Raw genomic sequence first — 21,562 nt, forward strand, 5'->3', positions numbered from 1 at the left:
CACGCACGGACATCTAACACCGCTCGTTTGGCACTTATGTGTGACCATTCACACTCTTGTCATGACAACAGTCTGCAGACAATCACTGTCATGCAAGCAGTGAAATTTGTCTAAGTTCCCCATGAGTGTGGCTATGGTGTGTGCATTGAACTGACAGGTGTGTCCGCCCACTGAAGCAGCTGTGGAGATCTGTCATTCTGGACATCCCAGCTGGACAACATGTACGGTGTTTGGACAGCCATGGACTAACAACTGCCCAAGGTGAAATGTGTGTGTCTGTTTGCTGTCATCACGTGGACATAAAGACACACACACGCACACACACACATATATATGTGGCGATATACGTTGTGGGCTGCAGCGTGTGCGCGGTCCCTCGCTGCAGCCCATTGACAGGCTGCCCCCAGGTCAAAACGGACCATCAGATCAGAACACAGTGGCCCACGTGAGCTCTGTTCCATATGGCGCAGTGTCGGTTCTGGCGCGCCGTCCACAAGACATGCGTGTCGGACAGGACGAGCATGTGTGGCGGCTGGACATGCGCCAGCAGATGTGGACATGAGAAGAGAGAACTGCTTCTCATTCATGTCATTTCCAGCCCAGTCTCATGTTTTTTTTTTGTGGTCCCGTGACAAAATTAGTTAAATTTTCTTGACAGGGTTTTTTGTAACTCACTATTACTAACCCTACTTTTACCCCCGACCCTAACATTAACCATAACCTAATCTTACTCTTTCCCCCCACCCTAACCATAACCACCCCCAACCCCCCGCTTCACTTTTAATTTCATGCAGCCATCACGGAATGAATTAGAATGAATTCCTGCTGCCGTGACGAAAATGAGGCGCTTTTCATCACAATATCACAAACCAATACATTAATGTATATTTTGTGCTGCTGAATCACGACTTGCCGTGAGACCAGGCTGGTTATTTCATGACATGAATGAGACCCATGTAGATGGGTCTCATACAGAGAGACCCATGTAGATGGGTCTCTGTAGATGCCCCATGGTCACAGACCATGGGGCATCTACAGGGGAACAAACGGATCATATTTGTACTGCCTGCTTGATAAGAGGGATTCAATATAAAATTCTGTGTTTTTTATGGTGCATGGTTTTATTTTTTTAAAATACGTCCATCTCAGGCATTTTCCCAGTAGCTCAGTGGTAAAGTTTCAGACTGGCAATCAGTAAAGTGCTATGTTTTATTTATTCCACATAAGCAATGTGATACCAGCTGTTTTTTATTTTTTATTTAATCCACATCAGCGGCACGACGTGGCTCCACAGATACCAGCTGGTTTTTATGTTTTATTTAATCCACATCAGCTGCGCAATGAAGTTCCACAGGTACCAGCTGGTTTTCATTTTTATTTAATCCACATCAGCCACGTGATGTGGTTCCACAGGTACCAGCTGGTTTTGATTTTTTATTTAATCCACATCAGCAGCACGATGTGGTTCCACAGGTACCAGCTGGTTTTTATTTTTTATTTAATCCACATTAGCGACGCGATGTGGTTCCACAGGTACCAGCTGGTTTTTATTTTTTATTTAATCCACATTAGCGACACGATGTGGTTCCACAGGTACCAGCTGGTTTTTATTTTTTATTTAATCCACATCAGCTGCGCAATGAAGTTCCACAGGTACCAGCTGGTTTTCATTTTTATTTAATCCACATCAGCCACGTGATGTGGTTCCACAGGTACCAGCTGGTTTTGATTTTTTATTTAATCCACATCAGCAGCACGATGTGGTTCCACAGGTACCAGCTGGTTTTTATTTTTTATTTAATCCACATTAGCGACGCGATGTGGTTCCACAGGTACCAGCTGGTTTTTATTTTTTATTTAATCCACATTAGCGACACGATGTGGTTCCACAGGTACCAGCTGGTTTTTATTTTTTATTTAATCCACATTAGCGACGCGATGTGGTTCCACAGGTACCAGCTGGTTTTTATTTTTTATTTAATCCACATTAGCGACGCGATGTGGTTCCACAGGTACCAGCTGGTTTTTATTTTTTATTTAATCCACATTAGCGACACGATGTGGTTCCACAGGTACCAGCTGGTTTTTATTTTTTATTTAATCCACATTAGCGACACGATGTGGTTCCACAGGTACCAGCTGGTTTTTATTTTTTATTTAATCCACATTAGCGACGCGATGTGGTTCCACAGGTACCAGCTGGTTTTTATTTTTTATTTAATCCACATCAGCGACGCGATGTGGTTCCACAGGTACCAGCTGGTTTTTATTTTTTATTTAATCCACATCAGCAACGCGATGTGGTTCCACAGGTACCAGCTGGTTTTTATTTTTTTATTTATTCCACATCAGCGCCGCAATGTGGTGCACCTTGCACTGTGTTCCTGCTTGAAAGACACCATCACGTGCACGAACCCTTGCATCGGGATCATGCACGCCTGCCTGTCGGCACAATGTTTCATGATGTGCTGTTTCGCCGTATTTGACCAAACTTCACAGTATGTGTGAAGGGGCCTTAAGGAACGTTGCATTAAAGAACATCTTTAACTAATTCAAATTAATTATGAACAATTCATAATTATCCATTTTATTGTTACGTCAAATGTATCTTGAGCAGAATAAACACAAACATGCAAGTTATGAGCCGAACGTGGAGCCTAACTGAATGTCATTATACTATGGGAGGAAATCGACACAGAGAGATAATGCTCAAACTCCACCCCACTGATTCCACTGATACACTTTTACAATTAAATATTTTATAAATACTATTTAAAGCATAAAAACAAGCACATCATTAAATTAGATTTAAGTTTGTTATGTTAAATGGGACAAAAAGATTAATTGAAGCAGAAAACTTGTCTTGATGATTAACAATGTTTTCCTTTTTAATGTAATTAACAAATTAATCAAGTTAATGAAGGATTCATTTCAATGTGCTCTGAATGTGGGAAATCTGCACAGGGCTCCCCGACCGACAGGTTTCTAAGCTGCAACATTCATTGCCCAATGTACAAACAACCTCAGAGTCACTTCATTCTTCTTTCAACCTGCTAGATTGATTCTATGACAAAACTTTGTACATAAAACCCACTTTTCTATTTTCTTCTCCATTAAATTCTTTCAATTCTAGATAGTGACACACTGGAGACAAAACTGTTAGATCTCACATGGCTGTCTACTGTTTTATGCCAGTTAGTGCAGACATTTGTACCACTGTATTTGGTGTCTTAATCCAAACTTGTCAAGAAAACCCTGTTTATCCTCCTTAATTTGAGAGTGACAACACAATGACAATACCCATGCTGATGATCAGCGGCTGAGCCGACACGTACTGCCTTGTGTGTAAGTACCACTCAAGGTGCCAAGGGCTTTCAGAGGCAGCGGCACCGACTTCAGCTGATAGGATGATGATAAACCTTCAATAAACAGAGAAAGATGTGAGAGTGACACAGCCAGCGAGGACAGATGCGATACCCTTTTTCCTCTGCTATCCGCCGGGATGACGGCGACTCCTGCAGAGAACGCAAGCTGCCAAGCGACACAGGTCTCAGAGCGTGGAACAGATGGGGGATCTACTGCTATGATTTTGTGAGGTCACACTGGTTATATTACACAAAACACACACACACACACACACACAGAAAAAGATGAATGTACTAGGAAGCACACTCCCACACAAAACCACAGTGCCTGGACTGTTGATGGATGAGGGATAACTGGAACGAAGCAACTCCTTCAATAAAGTTGTTCTAGTTTGGGTACTGTCACCAGCTGCCAGCTATTTACTGATTTAATGTCACTGCGCTTGAGTGTTACAGCTTCTCCCACCAAAGAGAACACTTCCTGCTGCTTAGGAAAAACAGGAACACAACAGAAATGGCAGAAAACTGTTCCATGACATTGTGGATATCAACAGTCAAAATGCACAAATAATGACAAGGGGAAAAAATCACATTCTTCCATACACAACAGAAGGGGAAAGTAAAACTGGAATTAAAAAACAAATCTCACAGAGCAGCGATAGCTGACAAACATAACAAATTTTGGGTTTTGTCAGGGTTCGTAAAAGGTTGCAAAACAGTTTTCAAACAGTTTTAGGGTTGCAAACAGTATTTCTTGCTGCAAATAAATTTTGAACATGTTCAAAATTTCTTAGCAAATTTATTTTCCTGCAAACAGTTACAAACATTTGTAAAGCAGTCATTAGAATTTGTAAATAGCTGTAACGTGTGTCGATCAAGTTCTTTTTGGTTCATAACCACTCGCTGACCCAAACAGTGTACCTTTTCTTCTTCCTTTCTTCTTTTTCTTCCTAGTGTTTCCTTCTCTTCTGCAGCAGGATAGCTGCAGCAGCAGCCAGACAACGCAATTCTTCCTCAAGGGCAGCAGCATGTTGGGCTTCTTCCTGACATAAATTTATTTCAATATTCTGGAAATCCATCTTATGTTCTACAGGCAGGTCTTCTGAGCTCTGTCTTCCACAAGGGTCAGGAGAAATGTAATGCTGGGGAGGGATTAATTCGCCTGACATTCGCCTACAGGGTGGGCCAATAAAATGTTACCACTTTTTTAATTTGTACAAATTCCAAAATAACAAGATTTCTTTTTCATTTTCAACATTTCCAACATCCGCCAGGAAATTCGGAGAATCCCGCTTGAGATGTGCAGCAATCTCAAAAACCATAGCAGCAGAAACGAAGCACTAACCACTCAGCCTGTTTGCTTGGATTTTTTTTTTATCTGAGTGGGGGTTCAGCTTCACTGAGCTCAGGCACTTTATATTGGCCAGAATTAATCTTTTGTGTAGATACAGTGAATTATCCCCCCCCCCCCCCCCCAAAAAAAAAAAACAACGCCCCTGCCATGAACCACTGCTGGGTTTGAAACAACAAAAAAAGTCCTGTAATTTCTAACAGTACTTTAGCACAGCAGCAGTGCACTCGCCTGCTCGTGCTGTGCGTGTGCCCGCAGTCTTTGCGTGAAAATAAAACTTATATCTCAGAAACTAAAGCAGCACAAATGAAAATTCTAACGGCACAAATCAGCACAAACGAAGCACTAAAAAAGAAGACCCGTCTGGTTCACTTTGGAGCAGCCTGGGGGGTGATGATGTCATCACGCAAAAATAAAGTTCTTAATATGTCAGAAACTAAAGCAGCACAAATAAAAATTTTAATGGCACAAATCACCAGAAACGAAGTCCTAAAAAAGTAGACCAGTCTGGTTCATTTTGGAGAAAGCTGGTGGGATGGTGACCTCTGAATGACCCAAAAAATCTTTAATATCTAAAAAACCATAACAGCACAAAGAAAAATTTTAACTGCACAAACAAAGCACTAACCACTCAGTGTGTTTGCTTGGATTTTTTAAATGGGTGGGGTGTCAGCTTCACTGAGCTTTCAGGATTTCAGTTGCGTCTGCTTCCTCAGTACCAGAGTGGACAGCAGTCTACTTTGATAAACCCAACTCTTCTCTCAGCAACACCCAGCTTGCTTGTGTTGCAGAGATTTTTGTGTCCTACATCAAAACAGGGACCTGAGAATCACTTCTACTAGTCATCATACAGTTTACTGTCCACATTTCTTAAATCATGTACAGGTAGTTGGGAGCAGGATAAGCAGAAGAACCGTCAGTGACATAACAGAAAAAAGAGATCAAGAAAACAGGATGGAAAAGGGAGGTGACAAATGTTTGGAAGCAGAAAAGAGCATCATTGTTGGAAATATTCCTTTCAAGTCACTAGCCAACTCAGCAGGCGTATGTTTCTCAGTGTGTGGAGAAAATCAGTGAGAAAGTATTGTTTTATGTGTGACGTATGCATGAGCGCTTGTGCTCATGTGCACATAAAATGTCTTTGCAGAGATCCAACTTAGCAGGTTGATGCATACGTGTTGTTTTGTGGAATGTGTATAAAAAGAAAAAGACACAAAACATGGTGTGTGTGTGTGTGTGTGTGTGTGTATAGAGGTGGTGTAATGTCTTTGTTCTACACTGAGCTCAGACACTAAGGAGACAACAACAGATGCTGGGCTAAAATGAGACAGGAAGAGGGGGAGGAGAAGATAGAGAAGACCCTTCCATCACTTCATCATTATCCTTCCTGTTTCCTCTTTGTAAACACAAACAAGCTGGCATAAACCTTTACCCCAAGCCCCCAAACAAAATCCCAGAAGCTGCAGCCATGCCCATCTTGAAATGTTACTCAATGAAGAAAAACTTCCCAAAATTTAAATTTGCATGAAACAACAACGACAAAGCCAATAAAATCTTAACATCAACCCTTTAATGTTAAAAACAAATCTTGCAGTTGGAACCTAATTAGAGCCCTGCCATCTGCAACACATCAACAGAGAAGGGCATTAAAATGACAAATTCATTCCATTCCACTGAAGAAAGTGGTGACATGATTATCATTTAAATTTACAAAAAAGTTTTAGATTTTGTTGTCTTGATGAGGCGTGTCTTCAGTATGGATTACAATTTTTTTTAAACAGACGTTTAAATAGCAACATAAACACCAGTGAGCTCTTGGGGCTTCTCCCTTTTTGTTCAAGTCGTGCCACAGTGCAGCCGATCTGCATATTGATTCAGCAAAAGTCTTACACCATCTGCCATTCCTTACGGAAATCCAGATGTACGTGAAGAATGGGGCACAGGTGGGATGCAACCAGGAACATGTTGTTGTGCAGTAACTTGCCCCATGATGCTGCCCTTCCAAGTCACTGAACATATCTGAAATCTGTCTGGAGTCAGTAGTTCTCAAGATCTGACTGTTGAAGAAGGAGATTATTGTGGGAAGCCTACAAGACACCCATGACAACTCTGAAGAAAGGAAATGGCTTCTGAGGCTGTGACTGGAGAAACTGTACAGTACATTGTGTAACTGATGTGCCCTCATTTATACATCTTGATGGTGGAGTGGCATAGAGAAGATATCCTTCAAAAGAAAATGAGAAATTGGAGCTCGTTTGCCAGAAGGCACATAGGAGATTGGAGCCTGGATGAGATCTGTTTTGTTGTATTAAGTTTTGTATTTAAAATTCAGATGTATCATTAACGCTGAGCGGGACTGCACTGCCAAGAAAATCAGTAAGACAGTCAACCTTTCAAGTTTTTTGTTTTCTTCTCTATGTCCTAATATGCAAGTCTTTTACTAGTGATGACAACAAACTGGCTGAGTGTCAGCATTGCAGGCTTTGGGTGTTGTGACTGTTTCTCACTAAGGGAAATGAAGAATGTGGTCCTTTCCCAAATTAATTGGTTCTGCAGTGAACATGCATATTTCACTGACTACTGTCAGGTCTGAAATCTTGGCTGATATAGATCTTTGTTTCCCAATCGTAGTCCTCTAGACTCAAAGTATTGCATAATTTCCATTTCTCCCTGCCTTAAAGGGGAACAGAAATGCTTTTTGAGAATTTGTTCATTCCTTGATAAGAAATTGTTATTCATACACTTGCAGAATGTTTGAGCGCAGTATAGATAAAATTATTTGAATCAAATTTGCCGCTAAATTGACATATAAATAGACACTGGTTGAAGTCAATGGAGGGCACTTCCGGTTGACGTCACTGGTTGGGGTCTCCTCTGCTGGGGACGAGTGCGGTTTACTGAGCTCACTCACTGAAGTTCTATTCGTTTTGTCAAGAAACAGGTGGAATACGTCAGAAAGCTGCAGATGTTGACAAAGCCATAAACGGAGGAACAAGGGAGACAATATTTCCTTCCATAAGTAAGTGGTTTTGGTTCTTCTTGTCACTTTGTCCATGACATTTGGTTGATAAACAGGCGTACGTTTCCTGCCCGTGCCTGTGTCATCTGAGAACACGACGCTTGCACACACAGAGATGTGCACACACACCACTGACTTCATGAATGAAACTATGTCAATAAAGGATAATTGTGTAAAAATATATGTTTCATAATGGTTTTAGGAGTTGTGCTGTGCCACTTAATAGCACAGATCTGTTCAACACTAATATCTGGGAATGTGTGGGTGTCAGAGTAAGTTTAATACTTTCCTGACATGATGTAATGTTAATTAATTTTACTGGCTCGATATCCAGGTCAGAATGGCATTTTAACATGTATTTTGCAATTGTTTTTCTGAGTGTGTTCAGTCATGAATCGCCATTGAATATGCATTAACATGCATTAACTTCATCAATATTTTGCCCAGTTAGGAGGCGTCATGTCGCTGTCCATGAAGGGACGTTCCCATTTAGAGGGCAGCATTGGGAGTGCAGACTCCAGTACTCATAAATAACCTCTTTGTTGGTGCCTCTGGCAAGAAATCTCAGAACGAGGCTCATCTTCCCCCAACCAGTGACGTCACCCGCTTGACCTGCAGAAATGGCGGTAGCCAGTTGATGTCAAAGCCTCTCAGACCATGACTAAAACAAGGTTTTCTGTAGATGTTTTATGGTCTTTAGTGTTTCTTGAACTATCAAAAGAACGCATTTTTTTGTGTTTATTCATGCTATGAATAATCCATGGACGCTTATGTTTCTGACGGTATAATGAACTAGATTCGGTGTGCTCCATTGTTCAGCCAGTTCTTGATTAGTTGAAGACACCTGACTGTGCTGATCTACTCAGAGTGGTTCTGGGACAAGTGGAAAATAGGCAGTAAATTTGGACCCTGAGGACCCACCTTGGAAAGACCGGGAAAGCTTGGGAAAGATATTTGGAAAAATCCACAGCTCAAAGCTATCCAATTTAACATATTTACACAGAGCTAAATCACAGCAAAAGTCACTTCAAAGAACTGCACACAAGTAAGAGCTACATTTATCTACCTCATGAGCAACAACATTGATGACAGTAGCAAGAAAAACTCGATCAGTGATTTCTCATTTTACAGGAAGAAACAGCAAGCAGACCAGTCTCAGCGGGATGACTATCTACTATTAGTCCATGGGCCCACATCCAAATTTGACTTAAATGGTACTACTGAATGTGGCAAAGCAACACTTATAATCCAACATCAGTATACCATGGCTGACACAAAAATGTATGATGGCCATCCCAGGGTGGTAGCTAGTCAGGTAGAGGTCAATGAAGGGTTACAAAGTGGTCAAAATTTGCTTCAATCATATTGACAAATGTACCACCATATTTGTCTGATCATTAAAAATCCCATGAAGGTATAGTTTGGACTATCTATGTCTGAAGGTTTTGGAGTTATGGGGTTAAAAAAAGGTCAATCAATCAATCAATCAATTTTTTTTTATATAGCGCCAAATCACAACAAACAGTTGCCCCAAGGCGCTTTATATTGTAAGGCAAGGCCATACAATAATTATGTAAAACCCCAACGGTCAAAACGACCCCCTGTGAGCAAGCACTTGGCTACAGTGGGAAGGAAAAACTCCCTTTTAACAGGAAGAAACCTCCAGCAGAACCAGGCTCAGGGAGGGGCAGTCTTCTGCTGGGACTGGTTGGGGCTGAGGGAGAGAACGGTAAAAAAGGTAAAATCAAAGGTTAACAAAGGTCAGTTTCAAGTTGTAGGGAGGTCAAAAGTTAAAGTTGGCTGATGGATTTTGAAAGGCTGCAGAATATGGAATGGTAAGGTAGGCTTTGATTTTTGTTGCTGCTGTTTATAACAATCTAATTACTGTATAGCATTTTTGATTCGAGCGTCTGTTTACTGCCTTTGTTATTGTTCTGGAGCCGTGACAGTGTAGCTATTACTTGTGGACCACCGTCATTACCTTCGGGTTTTTGCCGTTTTCGAGCGCTTGGCATTGCATTCATCCTTGTTTAGTTACGTTATTTTCACAAAAAGAACAGGAAATAAACGGCGAAGGTTTCGAAAAAGATCGCCGAAAACAACACTGAACATGCCACTGAAGTGTTTACATGCCGCCGCCGTGTTTACATGCCGCCGCCGTGTTTACATGCCGCCACCGCCGTCGTGTTTACATGCCGCCGCCGTGTTTACTACTTAAATACTTAAATTCCTTGACCATTTCAAGATTATTGTGAACATATTATTTGGGGTTGACATTTTATGTGTTCCTGTGAGCGGTGCGAGAACAGGAGAGGAAAGTGTCTGCTGTCGGGAGCAAATGTGGGTGTGCGAGCGGAGTGAGCGGCAGCCGGACATTTCGTGCATCACACAACACCATGGCTTTTGATCAATCTGCCTGGACTTGAAAAGGCTAAAACCTTTCGCCCTTGTGTTTGTGCAATATGCTGTGACACACTGGTCAGGCATATCGACAAACAAGTCCCTGAGAGCTGTGTTTAATCAAAGTTTCTGCCGCTAAAAAAAGTGTAAACAACGGCCACCAGGCGCGTGAGCCGATACGGTCTACATGTAGTGACGTATTTTAGGCTTGGTGCTCAGCAGGAAGCTGGTCACAGGCCGTGCACATTTTTCAGTGGAGGGCCATTCAAATGTTATATATAATGGGAGAAATGCGTCCATTTGCCCAAAACGCTTAGGTTGACCGAATTATATAACCTTTGTTACAGGTAATAAGACTATGTCCAGAGATCAAGGATCCACCATGTAGATTTTATTTATGTCCAGAGATAAAGGATCCCGTGACCAATTTCATATTTATTTAGTTTAAGACTCAATAAAATGTTGTTGACATAAAAAAAACCTGTAAGCCTAATTTTAGTACACAGAAAGTTCACAAGAGGTATTGATAAGGGAATCGATACGGAATTGGATTGATAAGTGGCATCGATATCGATAAAATCTTATCAATACCCATCCCTAGTCCCAGCTCTCTTCAGGCCATTGACCAGGTCCTCCCGTGGAGTTCTGGGCTTTCTCAGAATCATCCTTACCCCATGAGGCGAGATCATGCATGGAGCCCCAGACTAAGGAAGATTGACAGTCATCTTGTGTTTTCTAATAATTACGCCAACAGTTGTTGCCTTCTCACCAAGCTGCTTGCCTATTGTCCTATAGCTCATCCCAGCCTTGTGCTGGTCTACAATTTTGTTCCTGCTGTCCTTAGACAGCTCTTTGGTCTTGGCCATGGTGGATAGCTTGGTGTGTGATTGATTGAGTGTGTGGACAGTCTTTATACAGTTAACAAGTTCAAACAGGTGCAATTAATACAGGTGAAGAGTACAGAATAGGAGGACTTCTTAAAGAAGAACTAATATGTCTGTGAGAGTCAGAATTCTTGCTGGTTGGTAGGTGATCAAATACTTATTTCATGCAATAAAATGGATATTAATTATTTAAAAATCGTACAATGTGATTTTCTGAATTGTATTTTTTTTCTGCAGGAATACACAGTTGAAGTCTCTCACAGTTGAAGAGTACCTACGATAAAAATTACAGACCTCTCCATTTTTGTAAGTGGGAAAACATGCAAAAGGTAAGCACAGTAAACGGTGCAAATTATTCATTTTAAACTCTATTAGCTCAACCCACAATTTGCATCATGTTTTACCACAATTGGAGAAACTTTAACTTTTGACCCCTGTACAACATCAAACTGACTTTTGTTACATTTTGACTGTTCTTACAACCAAAATCTTCCAAACAATAACAAAAACAAAATTTGTGGTGGGTGACTATAGTTCAGTCAGTAGTGCAGGCATCTCCTAAAGACAACTAAGTGTATTCATTCAACAGTTGTGCTCAAGTCTCCTGAGAAACATGCTGAACTCGAAAACTGTTAAACATGACAGGAAAGTGTCCTCATCAAAATCAGCTATACCATGAGTGCTTGAATGTTTTGTACCTGCAGATTGACAGCCTTACAGAAAGCTTAACTGGCATTGTGCCAGCTTTTTAATTGACATCAACACAAAAACCACAGTAAATCAGTTTGAATTGAGGCTTTTTGTGCCAAGGAAGTGTCAATCTTTGGCTTATTTTTGTGTTTAAAATGTAGAAACAAATAAGCCACAAAGAATTATGAGCATGACAGCTACAACTGCTCCTGCAAGCTAACTGTAACAACTTAGAGTGGTTTAAAATCTACATTAAAAAGCTGGAAAAAAGTTGAGTTGATCACCAGGACAAAGACAAAGCCTTTTCTTTATATTAAATTTGTATTTGTGTCTTCTTCGTTTGCTGCTGCTGCTGCTCAAAACTACAAAATTCTCAGTGGCCTTTAAGGCCATGGTGATAAAGTGCTCTCTTAAAGGCAGACAATGTCACACATTTCTATCTGATGCACTTAACTCCATAAATGTTTTAATTATGACCCAGACGTTTTGATGAAACTTCAGCACAAACTAATTTACACATTTCTGGGTGATAATTTTGGGGCTTTTTCTTCAGTGATGTGAAGTTTGTATGCTCCCTGGCTCTTTTTTTTTTTTTCCATTTTCCATTATCGAATGTACAGTTGATCATGGTACCATGAATACTTCCAGGATGGTGCCGAAGAAAAAGAAGCAGAAGAAATAAGTCCTATATAGGTCCCTAAGTCCAATGGTGTTAGTGGTTATGATACAGCATAAAGCAGATGAGAGTCTATAATTTCCACTGGATGTGACACCATCAACAATGACCAAAACTTCATTGCACGTGTATTTAGGTCAGTGTGTCAGGCAAAAAAAAAAAAAAAATCATGAATGAACTAATTATCAGATATTTTTGGTCAAATGTACAACAGACACTTTTGCCATTAGGGGAGGTGATGGTCTACTGGTTCAAGCGTTGGGCTTGAGACCACAAGATCCTCAGTTAAAATCCCAGCCTGACCGTAAAATCACGAAGGGCAAGGTCCTTAATCCCCTAGTTGCTCCCGGTGTGTAGTGAAAACCTTTTATGGCAGCACCCTCACAGTGGGGTGTATGTGAGGCATTATTTGTAAAGCATTTTGAGCATCTGATGCAGATGGAAAAGCAGTATATAAATGCAGTCCATTTATCATTTGCCTTTAAAAAGGTTTTGTAAATTTCTGGAGATGGAGCAGTGAGAGGCTGCTAGTAAGGACCCTTCCAATTATAATCTTTGTCGTGACAATGTACAACCCCTGGCAAAAATTATGGAATCACCGGCCTCAGAGGATGTTCATTCAGTTGTTTAATTTTGTAGAAAAAAAGCAGACCACAGACATGACACAAAACTAAAGTCATTTCAAATGGCAACTTTCTGGCTTTAAGAAACACTATAAGAAATCAGGAAAAGAAATTGTGGCAGTCAGTAACGGTTACTTTTTTAGACCAAGCAGAGGGAAAAAAATAGGAATCACTCAATTCTGAGGAAAAAATTATGGAATCATGAAAAACAAAAGAACGCTCCAACACATCACTAGTTGCACCACCTCTGGCTTTTATAACAGCTTGCAGTCTCTGAGGCATGGACTTAATGAGTGACAAACAGTACTCTTCATCAATCTGGCTCCAACTTTCTCTGATTGCTGTTGCCAGATCAGCTTTGCAGGTTGGAGCCTTGTCATGGACTATTTTCTTCAACTTCCACCAAAGATTTTCAATTGGATTAAGATCCGGACTATTTGCAGGCCATGACATTGACCCTATGTGTCTTTTTGCAAGGAATGTTTTCACAGTTTTTGCTCTATGGCAAGATGCATTATCATCTTGAAAAATGATTTCATCATCCCCAAACATCCTTTCAATTGATGGGATAAGAAAAGTGTCCAAAATATCAACGTAAACTTGTGCATTTATTGATGATGTAATGACAGCCATCTCCCCAGTGCCTTTACCTGACATGCAGCCCCATATCATCAATGACTGTGGAAATTTACATGTTCTCTTCAGGCAGTCATCTTTATAGATCTCATTGGAACGGCACCAAACAAAAGTTCCAGCATCATCACCTTGCCCAATGCAGATTCGAGATTCATCACTGAATATGACTTTCATCCAGTCATCCACAGTCCACGATTGCTTTTCCTTAGCCCATTGTAACCTTGTTTGTTTCTGTTTAGGTGTTAATGATGGCTTTCGTTTAGCTTTTCTGTATGTAAATCCCATTTCCTTTAGGCGGTTTCTTACAGTTCGGTCACAGACGTTGACTCCAGTTTCCTCCCATTCGTTCCTCATTTGTTTTGTTGTGCATTTTCGATTTTTGAGACATATTGCTTTAAGTTTTCTGTCTTGACACTTTGATGTCTTCCTTGGTCTACCAGTATGTTTGCCTTTAACAACCTTCCCATGTTGTTTGTATTTGGTCCAGAGTTTAGACACAGCTGACTGTGAACAACCAACATCTTTTGCAACATTGCGTGATGATTTACCCTCTTTTAAGAGTTTGATAATCCTCTCCTTTGTTTCAATTGACATCTCTCATATTGGAGCCATGATTCATGTCAGTCCACTTGGTGCAACAGCTCTCCAAGGTGTGATCACTCCTTTTTAGATGCAGACTAACGAGCAGATCTGATTTGATGCAGGTGTTAGTTTTGGGGATGAAAATTTACAGGGTGATTCCATAATTTATTCCTCAGAATTGAGTGAGTCCATATTTGTTTCCCTCTGCTTGGTCTAAAAAAGTAACCATTACTGACTGCCACAATTATTTTTCCTGATTTCTTATAGTGTTTCTTAAAGGCAGGAAGTTGCCATTTGAAATGACTTTAGTTTTGTGTCATGTCTGTGATCTGCTTTTTTTCTACAAAATTAAACAACTGAATGAACATCCTCCGAGGCCGGTGATTCCATAATTATTGCCAGGGGTTGTAGGTATTTTTTTTAAATGTTCAAATATTTATTTAAATTCTCTAGTTCCATGCTCTCAAACATCATTGCCCACAGTTCCTTTTTCTCTGTTTAATAGCTGTGTGATGTTGTGAAACATGTTAACAACTGTTCCCTCAGTATAAATGCAATCCTACTTGCTCCTGTACACAGTTGTGGCTGTTGAACGAACCCTACGAGCTGTTAAATAGTCACAGGCAGGTTATCTCCATCTGCTTAATTATCTGTCAGAACGTGCGATGGAAAGAGAAATGGTAGCTAATACAACAGTCTGTTAGCTGACTGAAATACTGCAAATTAAATTGGATGAAAATATTTCAATAAAAAAAGTTGGACTTTTTCTTCCCTTGCCATCTTATTCAGACAACATATCCAGCCAGAAATCTTTATCTGCAAACCTTAACCTACAGCAAGTGTGAAAAACTTTAGATATTTAATTTTCTTTCTTTCTTCTTTGTAAATATCAAAATGTAATCAGATCCCATTGTAATGATAGTAGTTTTTTGGGTCCTTTGGAAATGTTCACTAAAGCCCCCTTTGGAAGAGATCAGGTTTAATAAGGTAATTGTTGTATTGCCATATTTATGGCCTATGCTCACGAGATAAGAAGTCTCTGAATAAATCACAGTGATGGAAGTGGCTACTTCCTTTATGCCCATCATCACTCATCCAAAAAAGAAAAAAACTTTGCTGCTGCTGCTCAAAATTACAAAATTCTAATATTCCCATCACTTAATGACCATATTTTCCAGAGTATAAGTTACGTGTTCTTATTAAGTAGCATTTTCTTATTTCTTAATAATTCCAATGAAGTTGGGACATTGTGTAAAATGTAAATAAAAACAGAAAACAATGATTTGCAAATCCTCTTCAACCTATATTCAACTGAATACACCACAAAGACCAGATATTTAATGTTCAAACGGATAAACTTTATTGTTTTTGTGCAAATATTTGCTCATTTTGAAATGGATGCCTACAACACATTTCAAAAAAGCTGGGACAGTGGTATGTTTACCATGGTGTTACATCACCTTTCCTTCTAACAACACTCAATAAGTGTTTGGGAACTGAGGACACTAATTGTTGAAGGTTTGTAGGTGGAATTCTTTCCCATTCTTGCTTGATGTACAACTTCAGTTGCTCAACAGTCCAGGGTCTCTGTTGTCTATTTTGTGCTTCATAATGCGCCACACATTTTCAATGGGCGACAGGTCTGGACTGCAGGCAGGCCAGTCTAGTACCAGCACTCTTTTACTATGAAGCCACGCTGTTGTAACACATGCAGAATGTGGCTTGGCATTGTCTTGCTGAAATAAACAGGGATGTCACTGAAAAAGACGTTCCTTGGATGGCAGCGTGTGTTGCTCCAAAACCTGGATGTACCTTTCAGCATCGATGGTGCCATCACAGATGTGTAAGCTGCCCATGTCATGGGCACTAACACACCCCCATACCATCACAGATGCTGGCTTTTGAACTTAGCGCAGGTAACAATCTTGATGGTCTTTTTCCTCTTTTGTCCAGAGGACACGACGTCCATGATTTCCAAAAACAATCTGAAATATGGACTCATCAGACCACAGCACACTTTTCCACTTTGCATCTGTCCATTTCAAATGAACTCGGGCCCAGAGAAGGCGGCGGCATTTCTGGATGTTGTTGATGTATGGCTTTCGCTCTGCATAGTAGAGTTTTAACTTGGACTTGTAGATGTAGCAACGAACTGTGTTAACTGACAATGGTTTTCTGAAGTGTTCCTGAGCCCACGCGGTAAGATCCTTTACACAATGATGCCAGTTTTTAATGCAGTGCCACCTGAGGGATCGAAGGTCATGGGCATTCAATGTTGGTTTTCGGCTTTGCCGCTTACGTGTAGAAAGCTCTCCATATTGTCTGAATTTTCTGATTATATGATAGACTGTAGATGATGGAATCCATAAATTCCTTGCAATTGAACATTGAGAAACATTGTTCTTAAACTGTTAAACAAAGTGATGATCCTCTCCCCATCTATGCCTGTGAACGGCTGAGAATTTTGGGGATGCTCTTTTATACCCAATCATGAGTGTCCTCAGTTCCCAACACTTATTGAGTGTTGTTAGAAGAAAGGTGATGTAACACAGTGGTAAACATACCACTGTCCCAGCTTTTTTGAAATGTGTTGTAGGCATCCATTTCAAAATGAGCAAATATTTGCACAAAAACAATAAAGTCTGTTAGTTTGAACATTAATTATCTTGTCTTTGCAGTGTATTCAATTGAATATAGGTTGAAGAGGATTTCCAAATCACTGTATTCTGTTTTTATGTACATTTCACACAATGTCCCAACTTCATTGCAATTAGGGTTATAGCTATAGCGGACAAATTAACTTGGCCGTCCACCGACGATCCAGCATCGGCAATGCTGTGTCAACACAGAGCTTGCTGTTCAGTATGGTGGCATAAACAAAACCGTGTGTTGCATGTGACTACACAATATCTATAGAAGAGTTCACTGGGAAAAAAAAAGCAACTTTGCCACTCCCACTGCGCACAGCACCCCAGTACCTGTTGATAGGCTGGTTCTGATACTCAGCAACTTGTTTAAAATCCCACAATTTCTGAGGATGTTTCACAGAGCAGGTTGAACTAGCTTTGAGAAAAGCAATAGAAGCTGAAAAGAAACTGCCAATATTTGTACTTGTGTTTAATACTTACACAGTTACAGTATTTTTTGATGGTTGACTTCATAGGTGTGAAACCAAAGTTGTCTCCTCCCTGAGCAACAAACAGCTGGCTCTAAGTCCTGTTGAGAATGACCCCCTGTAGTATTTGCAATGCAGATGATCACCATTTCCTTTCATAGCAACCTGTCTCCAAAATGGAAGGAAACCAAAGCAAATTGAGGAAAACATCTCCATCCATCTGAAGGAGTTCAACCCCAACACCGCAATACCCTACAGCTGTACCTGTCCTCAGCTACCTCACCATCTTTGCAGTTTCACTTTGTTCACAGCTGATACATTAGCTACTAGAACCCTGGCACTGGAGATGCCCAACATCCCAGCAGGAGGATGAGTAGCTACACTGAAAAAAGTATTTAACAGCAGGACTCGTAATAAAACAATAAAATAAAATAACACCAATGAACATTGTAAAACAAAATCCAAAATCTGTAGAACCTGTTTAGTCCTACTTTTGTGCAAGATGCAAGGTAAGGTGAGATCTTACCCATGTGAAGCGCCTAGAGGCAGCTTTGCTGTGATTTGGTGCTGTATAAATAAATTTAATTAAAATGAATAGAAGACTTCATGGTTCTAATATACTGACAAAGGAAGACCCTCGATCCTTTGTCCTAGCATTGGTGTGTGCTGCCAAACAACTGACACATCAGAGCTTTTAGGAAATGCATCACCACAAGTAAAATATTCTGAAAAATAAATGCTTTCAGGGGGAAAAAAATGAAGCCTAAATGCTAAGGTCTTTTGTCATGCAGCTGTTGAAGATGAAACTTTTACAGTAAGTAAAATTAGACAAAACCTCACAGTTCTCAGAAAAAATGGAAGTGATATGCAATAATGGCCACAAAATGTTTGAATTAACACGTCAATGTGTCCCACAGATGTCAATCATGCAGACTCACATAAAAGAAGAAAAGAGGGAAAATAGAGCAGTAATTGGTTAGAAAAGTGTTTATTAGTCAAAATAGCAAAGAAATGCAGAAACAATTATCAGAGAAAACACTAACATAAAATATTTTAACATCACACTAAGGTCACATTCACTCAGAATGTAGACCTGTAAAAACCTTCAGCAGATCACTGGGATGGCAAACGCACCATCATAAAAATTCCATAAAAGACATATGGCATTTGAAGTGATGTCAGCTCATGTCTGTGCATCACCCAGGCAAGCCTGCTAACTGGACCAAAATTTCCCAAAGCAGAGTGAAAAGAAATTTGCAAAAACAGTGTGATGTGTATTAAAAAGATGGTGCAGTTGTGTCCATCTGGCTGCTTTTTGGATGAATTACTTTTATACACTACCTTCATACAGCAAGTATTCACTGGCCTGTAAGTCAAATGCAATGTCTCTCAAATGTTTGAAGGCTTACCACACTCTGAGAATGCAGTCTTGTGATTGGTTCTTACCATCTCCCGTGGCAAGAACAGGTCTTCTTGTCGCAGGACCACCAGACACACACACTCTCCCTGACGTGTGCTCCGCAGCATACAAACCAACTCCTCCTGACTCACACCTGTGATATCCACACCATTTACCTATGCACATACACCAAGAAAAACATCATCAGCACAGCAACTTCACATCATATTTGCAACAGTAATGGAGCAGATAATAGAAATGATCCTTCAAATGCTGATACAAGCACCAAATTTGGCAAAAATACTTGTTGGACATTACTCTTTTGAAAAAAAAATGATTGGCCATTTTAATTTTCAACAGGCGGCCAGGGAGGGGTCAATTGAAGAAGTATACAGTGTTCAAAATTTTAAAATGTGCCAATCATATTGAAAACTACACCACATTATTTGCCTGATCATAAAGATTCCAAAAAGGTATAGTTTGGATGATCTGTGACTGAATGTGATGAAGGTACATGCAAAAACAGCAAGAATGGTGACAAAGGTCAATTTCAGTTTGTACAGGAGTCAAAAGTTAAAGGTGCTCCAATTTTAGGAAAAATTGGTGCAAATTATTAGAGACAGCTTAAAAGTATGACAGTTCATCTAAATATGCTTAAATGCAATGACTGCATACGCGCCATATTGGTTATTGGTCACACAGGGGATTGTGGGAAATGTGTGCCTGCTGAGGACATACAGACACAGTCAGAAAGCAAACAAAAGGCTCAGAGTGCCAGGCATTACTTGTGTCTCTGGATGCTTCAATAACCATCTCAGAGAAAAATGTGAACTTCTATGTTTTTTCCAAAGAATGTAACACTGAGAAACAAGTAGATTCACAAAATTGACAAGGCTGGGAATAATATGTAAAAGTTTAGTAAATTCAGGCCAACATCAAACCACAGAGTCTGCAGCAGTCAGAGAACTTTCATGGTCGACACACCAACGGTTTTTCCACTCAAGCCACTTTCATCAAAATAATCAATATAATCACTTTGTACACAACTTGTGGCAAAAAATTGTGGCCGCTACTTGACGTGCAACATGATGAATCCTATGCGAAATCACCCCCCTTCACCCAGAACAGCTTCCTCCTGTTGCATTTTATTGCAGAAACAACTCTCACACGTTCTTTCTTTCCCCGGAGGTTCAGAGTCCCATCCACCAAGAAATGCATGTGCTTGGCTCAGTACAGAAACGATGCAGCGCACACTTACTGATCTGAATGATCTCAAAGATGAGCCAAGATTATCTCCATTACAACAGTTTTTTACCCGTGGAAAAAGGCAAAATATTAAGCAATTTACAAACATTTGATATAAAACCTTTAAACGTGTGCAATTTACCTCGTCACTCACAAAGTAATAACTCCTCTATCATTTTTCTTGCTTTTTAACTTGCAATTTTGCACTTCAACCATCTTTTCAGTTCCGCTACTGTTGTTACCTTGAATAGTAAGTTAAAAACAGCTCCAGGTACATCTTCTGGGTCCAAAATTGGCTTAAAAGTACCACATCTCTCTTTGTTTACATCTATAAATCCTGGCTGTAGGCATAGATGCAGTGTGCAAGGGCTACGTCTGGGCATGCGCACTGGCATATGCAATTCCCCTATTGAGCTGAACAGCATGGCTTGATTGTTTCAGGGCCCTGTCACACCATGACGATTTAGCCAGCGTATGCCAACAGCCCTGCACTGCATGGTATGGTACTGTTGTGGCCAGCCTTTTGGCTGTCTCTCTCCCCTTCCCTTTTTAACCTCTTGTGTGTAGTTTGTCTGTTTTCCCTCCAGGTGGCACACTGCAGAGCTGAGGAACACCTGCTGTTCATCAGCTACTCGCACTTGAGGCTCATCTGCGGCTCATCAGGAGAGGGTGCGATCCGGCGTCTCCGCGTGGCCGGAGTGGTCCATATCTTATGGTAGGGTTCTGTACTTTTATCTTGGCCCAAAACACCAGCCACAGTAGTGATCGGATATATAGCTGTAATCTGGGTCTCTGTGTGTGGCTGGTCACGTGTTCTTGGCCGACACCACAATTCGGCTTTGGGTACTCTCAAGGGGATCAAGACTCTGGTTTCCTAGATTAGGGAATGAATGCTCACTAATTAGACAACAGACTGTCGCTGTCACTGCTTGTTCATGTGTGGTGGTTTGTTCCGGCATGTTTTATGTTGGGGCCCCGTCTCCTCCGTGTCTCACTTCACAGTTATTGCTTTCACCACTTGTCTTTCGTTTTTGTCTGTCTTTGTGTTGTTTTGGTGGTAGGCCCCTCCTGATAGAAGTTGTCAGTCAGCTTTGAGTAGGATCTTGTAGGGTGATCGGGAAGGGCGGATGGGGGTCACACACGCACACCACATTCACTCACGCACTACATACCTTCTGTCGTGCAAGAATAAATTGCATATATGTGTATTAATGTTCATAAATGGTTCTGCCAGTGTGGCATTTACCATTACTACAACCCCTGGCAAAAATTATGGAATCACACAAAACTAAAGTCATTTCAAATGGAAACTTTCTGGCTTTAAGAAACACTATAAGAAATCAGGAAAAGAAATTGTGGCAGTCAGTAACGGTTATCATAAAAAACAAAAGAATGCTCCAACACATCACTAGTATTTTGTTGCACCACCTCTGGCTTTTATAACAGCTTGCAGTCTCTGAGGCATGGACTTAATGAGTGACAAACAGTACTCTTCATGAATCTGGCTCCAACTTTCTCTGATTGCTGTTGCCAGATCAGCTTTGCAGGTTTGAGCCTTGTCATGGACCATTTTCTTC

The 21,562-nt window shown here is 40.5% G+C and overlaps 1 protein-coding gene across 2 annotated transcripts in view; it reads right to left on the minus strand.

Moving 5' to 3' along the window:
* LOC117524798 (partitioning defective 3 homolog B-like) overlaps positions 1-21,562 on the minus strand; it is an 830,560-nt gene that overhangs the window by 479,354 nt on the left and 329,644 nt on the right. For both annotated transcript variants that reach the window (XM_034186621.1, XM_034186620.1), the window contains exon 11: positions 18,788-18,916. In XM_034186621.1, coding sequence (XP_034042512.1) covers positions 18,788-18,916 — 129 coding nt within the window. The remainder of the gene's footprint in view (positions 1-18,787; positions 18,917-21,562) is intronic.

Source organism: Thalassophryne amazonica, chromosome 14 (assembly GCF_902500255.1).
Source record: "Thalassophryne amazonica chromosome 14, fThaAma1.1, whole genome shotgun sequence".
Taxonomy (NCBI): domain Eukaryota; kingdom Metazoa; phylum Chordata; class Actinopteri; order Batrachoidiformes; family Batrachoididae; genus Thalassophryne; species Thalassophryne amazonica.